Below are 10,928 nucleotides of genomic sequence, written 5' to 3'. Positions count from 1 at the left end.
GGAGGATCGGTCGGGCTGTCGGTGGGTGTTGAGTTGGGCCGGGCCGCAGGTGGGTGGTGAGAGTGGTCGTTCGGGCTATGCCGTCGCTGGGTGGTGAGAGTGGTTGTTCGGGCCAGGCCGCCAGTGGGTGGTGAGAGTATTCGGATGGCCGGTGGGTGCTGCAAGTAGTCGGATGGCCGGTGGGTGCTGCGAGTGAGTGGTTGTCGGGCTGTCGGTAGACCGGTGTTGCAGCGAGTGGGCGGAAAGACGGAGTCGGCGCTATAGGGGTGCGGAAGGTGGCCCGGGCGGCGTGCAGAGCAGTGCGCCTCCCCACCATCATCACCACGAAGATCCAGAATGGCATGCTGGCCGAGGTGGACGCGCTGCGGGGCCACAAGTACGGAGCCCGCAGCCGGACCCAAAGCGGCTCAAGCTCCAGCCCTGGGCAGCTCTGGAAGGGGGGCGAGTTAGGGTTAGGCATTTTCCTGTCAGTGGAAGAATGCCACCCCCAGCCCGGCACTGCCCCAGTCCCACTATCGCTGTGACCACCACTCTGCACACTGGCAGTCAGTGGGGTTCACTAAACGGGGGAACACAGAGAAACTGCCCTCACCCATTATTTAGGCTGGTTCAGGAGCCGGACCTTTGCGACAGTCTCATTCAAAATACACACTCACAATTATATTCATTACATTATTTTTATATAATATATTTATACATAATTATATATGATTACAGTCTTATTCATGTCATATATATATATGGTATAATACATGGTTTAAAGAGACTGCAGCACGGAAATAGGCTCGCCTCGGCGTAATATGGGCATCGGACACTAGATGGCGCTTACTTTTTCGTTTAATTTTCTAATTAAATTAATCAATGAGCAACTTTTGACACTGACGAGCTATGACATCCTTCGCAATTATATTTTACCTAAATCTGGGGAAAATTTCATATTTTTCCGAGACATGGGTCACGGAAGTTCATTGCTGGACATTCGATGCTCGGCCCACAGCTTAGGAGAGAAGGAATGGGTGAGGTTTCGGGTCGAGACCCTTTTTCAGACGGGATGCTGCTGTCGAGGCAACATGCCATTGTAGCAACTGCATCTGCAGTTCCTTTTGTCTCTTTTTCGGTGGAAACCAAAGATCCTATAGATAAACCAAAGATCTGTGAACCAGCATCTGCAGTTCCTTCCAAACACGTGAAATGTTGTGTCTTCGCCGCGCGCGCGAGGTGGACGTGCCCGAGAGGGGGAGGGGCGGGGGGAGAGGGGCGGGGCGGGGGAGAGGGGCGGGGCGGAGGGAGAGGGGCGGGGCGGAGGGAGAGGGGCGGGGCGATGGGCGGGGCGTGGGGAGAGTGGCGGGGCGGGGGGAGAGGGGCGGGGCGGGGGGAGAGGGGCGGGGCGGGGCGGGGGCGGGGCGAGTCCGCGCAACCGCAGCTGTGAGCGGACAATGGCCGGAAGTGACGCGTGACATCGTTCAAACCAGGCACTCGGGGCCCAGCTCGAGCTCCGTCAAGATGGCGGCGGCGGCCGAGAGCGGCGGAGGAGAGCAATTGCAACAGCGGCGTCGGGTAGGAAGCTCACATCCCGGCGCCGCCACTGCCATTGGTACCGACAGCAGCAGTCGTAGCGCCGGTAAAGTGGAGAGAGGCGATGACAGAAAGAAAACCGTTTTCGTATTCGACCGCCGCCTGGGAGACTCTTCGGAGAAGTCGTTGGAGTTGAGCGGCAACAGCGCGTACGCGGAGCTCAGGGACGACGTGTGCCGGGTAAATGATGGGAAGGGAGGGGGGTTGGGATAGGATGGATGGGGGTGGGAGAGACGGTGGGAGATGGAGGAATGGGGAGGGGGGGGGGTGGAGAGGAGAAGAGGAATAGAGCGGGAGAGATGGAGTTCATTTGTGAACCCGAGGGGGAGGACACCCTCACGGCCTTTCAACGCAACCCGCTCCCGGCGAGCTGAGTCCCGGGAGACCCGCAGAGATACTTATACTCCACGGGTGTGTAAACAAGAGGCTGTGGGGCTATTCCCTCCTGGGACTCTCTGCAGCTACTATTGTAATTAAATGTTTTCAATCTCTCCCTGATGTCCCCGAACCGCACTCGGGCATAAAGATAGACGGGGATGTGGATGGGATGCTCCTGGGCACCCACCCTGTGATCACCGGATTGGGATTAGTGACTAAGCAGGTCTACTGGTATTTCTCAGCCAATTCCGTCCAATGTCCCCACATGCTTTCTGTGCACTTCAAATAGGCTCAGTTTTGCAAGCATAACTTAAGTATCTCTTCAATGTAATTCTAGCTTAGTACAACTTTTGTACCATTAATGGTTTTAAACTACTTGGACCCCAGATTTGGAATTATCTTCCTGATCCTGTGTATATGTCCTGCTCCTTTTGAACCCCTACTTTACTGATTGTAGAACAGCAAAGCCTAGAAACAGGCCCTTTGGCCCACATGTCTGTGCTGAACATTAAGCCACGATAAAATTATTCCACCTGTTTACATGTGATCCATACCCCATGTTTTCTTTTATAATGTTTCCCTTCATCTACAAGTCCCAGTTTTCACTTAAGTTTGACATTTTAGATGCTTGACATTATAAAAGAAAGCTGATATGAATAAGTGGCACTTTGAAAACTATATGATAGAATCAGTGAAGAAATATGAGAGAATTTTTGAGTTATAATGCACTGGGTAAAAAGGTAGATGAGGATTTTAAAATTAAATTGAAAGCGCTGTGCGACTGACAGGTTCCCATTGTGACGCCAGACATCCCCGTTGTGACGTGAGTCACGGGAATGCTCGTCCACCTGCACAAGTGCGGCCGGCAAGTGAGACGTTTTTAAAGTTTAAAATGCCAATAACGTGAAAAATTTAAGATCAATATGAACGCCTCACTCTCCCTCTTTAGTCCCCTATTCCCCACCTCCATTATCCTCCCTCTCCCTCTCCCCATCCTCCACCAACCCTCCTCTGCTTCCTCCGCTCACCCTCCCACCCTCTCTCTAACCCCCTCCCCTCCATTACCTCGCATACTACCTACCCTTCCTCTTCACCCTCCCTCTTCTTTCCCCTCTCCTCCGCACCACACTCCCTCCTTCACCTCTCCCTCCCTCTCTCCCATACCCTCATTCCTCTCCCTCTATCGCCCTGCTCCCCTCTATCTCTCCCACCCCCCCCCCCCCCCCCCCCCCACACAATGAAAATCGCAATGTTTTTTTTAAATGAGCCCCCACCAAGAATTTGATTAAAACAAAGTGTTTTTGAAAATCGCAGATTTTTATGTAAATGAGACTCGGGACATCATTGTGACGTCATACACTGCTAACAGGCAGTGCAAGTGGAAAAGTGATTTTTGTAAATGCGGGTTTTGTAAAGGCAGGAATCAAAAAGGCAGAGGAGGTCTTTTTGTGTTCTTATCAGAACAGTTCTGGAGTTTCTCCCAGGTCAAGGTTAAGGAAGAGGGTCGTGGATTGCAGATCTAGGATGGATTGGATTGAATTGGAAGTCACGTCAGTGCCCAGGAGTCTCTCAGTTGCTGGTTTGGAGGTGGATCCACCTCATCCAGTAAGAATGGAAGCAGCAAATGGAGTGGGAGGATAGGGTATCCGCAATACCCTACGAGTGAGCATGAAGAACCTCAGCGAGGGAACTCCTTTCTCACAGGACCTATTTGGCAGGAAGGTCTTGCTGGAGGCCTGCACATTTTTGAGGCCAAGGACATAATGTTTCCAGGACTTCCCTGGTAACGGGTGCTTTGATGTCACTTTCAAGTACCAATGTTACAAAATTTTGAGATTTAAAAAATCAAGCCTGCAATTTATCCCATCAGATAAGCATAAAAAGAAGTTTAATTTGACACCTAATTCACTTTCATATCTTCAGTATTAAAAAAGTTATGGCCATTTTCATACTCGGAAATTAGCATCTTGTTCCCTATTGCTTTTCCATTGACTTAACATAAAAGGTGTGATCGAGGACAGTCAAAAGCCCATAACCTTATTAAAAATTAAGAAAACTGAAATAAATTTTCAGTTATTATAGATTGAAGCATTCTGAAACAAATATGAAACAATCTTACTTGGATGACCTGAAATTAAAGTATATAATTAGTTAGTTACCCAATTGTAGCTAATTACATAATTCACTTACTAGATCTAAACATCTATCCATTTCTTAAGAAAAGATCAACATTTTTAAATAGCCTAAGTGTCCAAATAACATACACACAAGAATTCACAATATAACATGATTTTAAAATCTCATTGTCATGGATTTATAGGCCAAATGGAAGGAATTTAATGTTTAATACCTGCAAATTAATGGCCATTTAAATCATCTTGCGAGTGGGTTTTTCTTGGACGCGAGCATTTGGAACGTTGCAGTTGCAGTGATTTTGAGCCCCATATCGCAGGAAAAATACTGCCGGGTTCGGAGGGGCTCCAAGTCACCTTCTCGCAACTTAAAATTTTGATTAAAGGGAACTTAAGAAGCACTTTTTAATGTAAAAATAAACAGCCTACCTTGCCTTGTGCCCTACGTAAGATCCGTCCCGTTGTCGGCGTTCACGGCGTTAGAAGATGATTTTTAATTTACAATAACAATTAAATTATCTAACTTAGCTTAAAAATAAGTGCAGAGAATGGCAGTCGTAGCGATTTTTCTTGAGCAATTAAACAGGCTGATGAACTTCGATTTAAACAGCCTGGAGGAAACGGCATTTTAAACCCGCCCCCCCCTCTCAAAGGCGCCAAAGTCGCGCACACGGGCAGTGACAGAACTGCAGCGCAGCTGAAGGTAAGTTTTGGAACATACCTATTTCAAGTATCCAACAGGATGGCAGAAGCTGATGCAACACTTCCGGGAGAAGGGGAATGAAGCTCCGCTGTCGCTACTGAAGGTGTAGCTGCTCTTCACCCTCCCCACCCAGAAGGAACGGATGATCACGATGCACATGTTTAACACACATGTGCCCGTCGTGGATGTCCTCACTTTCCTTGCTCGTTATGTCGAGGGAACAGGGAACTGTGTGGAAGTGAAGGACCTGTCCGGGATCTTGACGAGCAAGTGGCAAGTGAAGGTGAAGCTGAGGGTGGACGAGGAGCCATTATCCACCCTCCCTCGTTATTCGCTATTGGAGGGAACCAAGGGTACATGACCTACGCGAGCAACCCAGGGTGTGAAGAAAATGCAACAAACCTGGGCACGTGGCGGGCACACTGCAGTGCAGTTTTCTGCAAGCTGGAGGGCCACGAGACAAAGGACTGCCAAGTGAGCAAGAACTGCGACCTGTGTGGGGAGGTAGGTCACCTAAAATAGTGTGCACCTACACACAGGCGATAAAGAGAGGCTGTTGCCAACACCCCCGGGGAAGGGGGGGGGGGGGGGAGCGAGACGCCTCCCACCACTGCCAAGGTCCCTGCAGAAACAGAGAACAGGGATGAGGACAGCCCGACCACCTCGAGCCCCCAACCGCTGGACAGAAACACCCAGTCTTCTGTCCAGGAGAGAGAGTCGAATGGAAGAGGAAACCAGAGGAAAGGCAGCTGGTAAAAAGGAAGAAACACCAGAGGGCTCAGTCCAAAGAGCGAAGTCCAGAGGGAACCAGAAAGTCCACGAAAAGACTCCTCTCCCACACTGACGCCAGCAACCTCTCCTCGTCGGCAGATGAGGCGAAATCGGGGACCCGACGACGGAGGCAGGGGAAGAAAACTGGTGAGGAGGAGATCGGAAAGGGAAAGGACATGCCTGTTGTACCCCAGCTCCATGAGAACGGGAGCAGTGCAGCAGCCAATGGGCCCCAGCTCCAGGAGTCCAGGAGCAGTGCAGCAGCCAATGAGCCCCAGCTCCAGGAGACTGGGAGCAGTGCAGCGGCCAATGGGGCTCCGGGAGACCGGGAGCAATGAACCAACAACATCTCCAGCTATGCCAGAGGAGATCCCCCTCCTTGAGGATGCCAGCACCCAGTACCTGAGCCCCGAAATGGTGCTGCAATTCACCAAAGCGGTGGTCCTGGGAGGACAAGATGATGGTCAGTGACTTTTTAATGATAATGGTGCTAAAAATAGCATCACTAAACATGCGAAGTGTGAAAAACACTGCGCAATGTGTAAACGCCTTGCAATACCTTGCCATGGTCAAGGCCGACGTGACTTTTCTGCAGGTATGCGGGTTGCCACACCTCCGCTGCTATTGTAGGTGGTCACGATGGTGTCTCCACGGACTGTCGGTATGGTGGGGGGGCAATGACTGTTACACTTCCGGTCTGGGTATCTTGCTGCGGAGAGGAAGCTTTGCCATCACTGAGGTCAGGGGGGTAATTGGGGGGTGTCTCCTGGTAGTGGTTGTAATGTACCTTGGCTCTCTTCTACAGCTGATTAATGTGTGCGCTTCACCCGTGCACTCTGGCCGGTGACTTCAACTGCATCATCGGTGCGGTTGGACGATCTGGCAGTGCAGATAACTGGCTGGAAGGGATAGCCAAGGTGGGGAAGAAACGAGCTGTGGAAGCAGCGCTCCCTCTATTTTTTGCACGCTTCATATGTTGTATATTTATAACTTGAATTATCTAACAGAGAAATTTGGTCAGCAGGTGTGAGGTGTTCTTGGGGCTGCTGTACCATCCTGTCCAGTGTGGCCTGTCCATCCCTCCTACGCCACAGGGATCACCTGGGCCATCTTCCAGTTCATCTGGGGGTCGAGGATGGACCGGGTGCGACGGGCCACAATGCACAAGTCGGAAGACAACGGGAAAAAGCGTGCCCAATGTCGCCCTCACCCTGATGGCCACCTTCGTGTGTGGCTGCATCAGGCGGAGCGTAGAGCCAAGGCATATGGGCACCAAGTATCACTACCTGCTGAGGTTCTACCTGTACCCGGTGTTGCGAAAGATGGGCCTGGCGCAGATGCCACGCAATGTGCCAGTCAGCAGAACATTGTCGCACCATCTGTCGTTCGTGGAAAGGTTCTTCCGGACCAACACCATTGACCACAAGTCAACCGGGCAGTGGTCAGCACGAAACATCCTGCAGGCACTGCAGGGAAATTACCCCATGGATCCTGGGGCATTGTTCACAGAGCAGACTGCACAGCTTGTCTGGCGAATTGCCTCATCGCCAGAACTCACCAACAAGCACCAAGGTCTGGTTTGGCTGGCGCTGAGGGGAACCCTCCCAGTCAGATCCTTCCTGCACCGTCGGAACCTCAGTACCAGTGCACGCTGCCTTCGGGACGGCTGCTATGGAGAGCACACGGTTGCCCACCTCTTTGCAGAGTGTGGATTTGCGAAGAAAGTCTGGTGAGGTTTGCAATGGTCCCTGTCACGATTTATTCCGAACAGCTCCGTCACAGAGGTCTCTGTGATTTATGGACTGTTCCCAAGGATGCATTCAGAGACTGACATCGAGTGCTGCGGGAAGGTCATGAACTCGGTGAAAGACGCTCTTTGGTCTGCATGAGCTTTGTTGACCTCCCAGCGGAGGGGGATGTCTGTCAGGGAATGTTGCTGACTGCAGGAGTATGTGCTGATGGATGCACTGAAGCTTGGTGCAGCCAACGCCAAGGCTTGGTGGAGGAGGACCACAGTCTAAGGTCCTTTCGCTGCTGGACATGGGGGGAAGGGTGTGGTGGATATCCCCTCAAAATAAGGGCAGAGATTCCATGCCAGTGGGCCATATGAGTGGCAAGGTTGAGGGATAAATTAGTGAAATTTGAGCAATGTGTGTAAACAGAATTAAATGTTTGCGAAAATGTCAGATGAATTCTTTGCACGCTTCATATGTTGTATATTTATAACTTGAATAATTTTAAAAATATACCATCAGTATGAACAAAATTTACCACAGCACATCACAGGACAATGGTGAGTAAGGTGGGCCAAAAATGTAGTACTCACGTGTACCATTTCAGGACATCACAGACACACATGCACACAGACAGACATAGAAGCAAACAAGGGTCCCATTGTCACACGGGAGGCCTGGTCCCCCAACGCAATATTCCACCACTTACCCATAGGCCCCAATTGCTCAGGCGCGGCTGACGGGTTCCCGTTGTGATGCCCCTGATCCCCCCCACTCTGCCCCTTGCCCTCCTTCCCTCTCCCCCACGCACTCACTCCATCCCCCCTCACCCCCCCCCCCTCCGCCCAGTCTCAGCGGCTCTCCGGCAGCGCAGCCATTTCCGCCCATTGGGTTCCCATTGTGACGTAGAACACGCAGGTGTTACTGCGCCGGCATGGCAAGTGGGGAAGGGATTTATTAACGCTTTAAATTTGAATAACTTAAAATATAACAACAATTTAAACATTGAAGATGAGATTTATTCAGTTCAGTTCTTTCTTGTTGCGTCTCTTGTTGCGTTCTGCTGCTCACTGTCTCGATGTCTCTGCTGTTGATGAAATAAAAGACACAATTTTCATATAGAGACATTAATGAGTGGTCAAACTTTAACTTGAAGAAAATCTGAGAATTTACCTCAGAAGTCATCGTTCAAATAAGCACGGGTTTAATGACACCATTCTTGGTCGATGTTCCATCCTTCTGGGAAGCTTTGACATTTTCTTTCACCTTTCCTCGGCTAAGAGCACGTATAGTTGTACATGCTGTAATACCGGTTTCTCGAGGTATATCAACACTTTCTCCATGGTTTGTCCTTGCGCTTTATGGATCATCACAGCAAAACTTGACTGAATCGGGAATTGGCTCAGCTGAAGGGGAATGTCTTCGCCTTCTGTCAAATTGAGCGTTAACCTAGGAATAGGAACAACTAAACTAAGTGGGACCCATTGGGTCCCATGTTCACACGGGAGGGCTGGTCCCCTGACGCAATATTCCACCTCTGCGCCAATTCCAATATTGGTGGCCAGTGGGGGGGGGGGGGGGGGGGCTTTCTGGAGCGCTGGTATGGGTGTTGGCTGCAGGGACTACTGGTCTCCAGAGGGCTAGTAAGGACATTGTGGGCCAAATGGATTCTTGGGGTGGCAGCTCAGTCCCTCAAGCCTGATGAGCTGCTGGCAGTTGACTCACGGCTGGTGGGCTGGCAGTTGACTCACAGCTATTCCTTGAAATTCTATTTCAAGCAGAGTGCAAGGCCACCAAATTCAAATCCATTTTCCTACCATTTCAAGCAGGGTGCAAGGCCACCAAATTCAAATGCAGTTTCTTACCTCTTCGAGCAGGGTGCAAGGCCACAAAATTCAAGTGCAGTTTCATACCACTTCAAGCAGGGTGCAAGGCCACCAAATTCAGGTTCAGTTTCCTACCACTTCAAGCAGGGTGCAAGGCCACCGAATTCAAGTGCAGTTTCCAACCACTCCAAGCAGGGTGCAAGGCCACCAAATTCAAGTGCAGTTTCATACCATTTCAAGGAGGGTGCAAGGCCACCAAATTCAAATGCAGTTTCATACCATTTCATGCAGGGTGCAAGGCCACCACATTCAAATGCAGTTTCATACCATTTCAAGCAGGGTGAAACCACCATAAACCCACACAAAACACCACACTCACACTTCAGTTGACATTCAGTGTGTTCAGTTGATTCACAGCTCACAGTCATGACCTCTTCCCCCATCATGCAGAGACTGAGCCACACCCATACGTCCGGGTTTTATAATCCCTCCCCCTCCCGGAAAGGAGAGATTCTCAACATTTTTTAAACATTAATAACACTTTTATTTTTCATTGATGGAAAGAATCCTCTGCACCTGATGAGCGGAGGGGGACTGAGTAAGATAGCCAAAAATCACAGCCGTAAGTGGTAGCGTTTTATCTAAAATCAATATAGTGCAAACAGGAAGTTTTCGTTTAGACAAAACAACCATTTGCAGTGCCTTTTACTTCAACCCAAAACTCCCAAACAACCATTTGCAGTGCCTTTTCACTTCAACCCAAAACCCCCAACAACCATCTGCAGTGGCTTTTCACTTCAACCCAAAACCTCCAAACAACCATCTGCAGTGCCTTTTTACTTCAACCCAAACCCACCAAAACCATTTGCAGTGCCTTTTTACTTCAACTCAAACCCCCCAAACAACCATTTGCATTGCCTTTTTACTTCAAAACAACCATATTTTCATTTTCAAACCACATTAAGGGCACTCACAGTTGAGTAGACGTGTTCAGTGTTATTCAGAGCTCAGAGAGACGTGACCCTCTCGCTTCCTCCATCTTGCAGAGACTGAGTGAGGTACACCACTTCCAGGCTTTATAGTCCCTCCCTCCTCCCACCAGCAGGGACAGCAGAGAGAATTGCAATTTTTTAAAAAACATTAATATTTCTCTGATTTTTCATCGATCCAGTCCGAGGTGGACAAAAATGACGGCCATAAGTGGCGCCGTTCCCTCGGAAATCACATCGTAGTGAGTCAAAAGTGGTCAAGATTTTACTTTTAGTAATATAGAAGATAGATGTCATCTTTGAAGGCTCCCGTGTTAATTCTTGCAACGATCAGATTATTGTGTAGCTCTTCTCCAATCATCCTTGTTCCATTGCATAGCTTTGGGGGTTCCAGGTTTCTCCTCATGATCGGAGATCCTTTTTTTTAACTCCAATTTGTGTGGTGGTAATCCCGAGATCTCGAATGAATCGAGGAATTCTGTTGGGAAGTGAGTAGCATTAGTTCCCTTAGTGACAGCATTAAAAGAAAAGTACTCCTTAATGATTCCAGGGAAGCGTCTGATACATGTAGAATTGATGCTTATCGTATCGTTGTGCGGAACTAAGATACAATTGTCGGAGAATAATTCTGCAGGTTTGTCAAATGGATGAAATCAATACAATCCTACATCAATTTTTTCTGATAGAACCATGTCTTCTGGCATTTCGATTTCATCATCTTCATTCTTTAAAATCTCGTCTTCAACTTTCAACAAAAATTGAGAATAGTCGCCTTCTCCCTTTCTCAATCGCATAATTGTCTGCACTTGAAACTTGGTGAA

At 49.3% G+C, this 10,928-nt stretch overlaps 1 protein-coding gene across 1 annotated transcript in view; it reads left to right on the top strand.

Moving 5' to 3' along the window:
- Nucleotides 1-1,413: 1,413 nt before the first annotated feature.
- Nucleotides 1,414-10,928, top strand: part of smchd1 (structural maintenance of chromosomes flexible hinge domain containing 1) — a 124,611-nt gene continuing 115,096 nt past the window's right edge. The window contains exon 1 of the mRNA XM_033019603.1: nucleotides 1,414-1,755. Coding sequence (XP_032875494.1) covers nucleotides 1,504-1,755 — 252 coding nt within the window. The 5' untranslated portion in view covers nucleotides 1,414-1,503. The remainder of the gene's footprint in view (nucleotides 1,756-10,928) is intronic.

The sequence above is a fragment of the Amblyraja radiata genome, chromosome 4 (genome assembly GCF_010909765.2).
Source record: "Amblyraja radiata isolate CabotCenter1 chromosome 4, sAmbRad1.1.pri, whole genome shotgun sequence".
In the NCBI taxonomy this organism is placed as follows: Eukaryota; Metazoa; Chordata; class Chondrichthyes; order Rajiformes; family Rajidae; genus Amblyraja; species Amblyraja radiata.
This window is presented reverse-complemented; position numbering and strand designations above follow the sequence as displayed.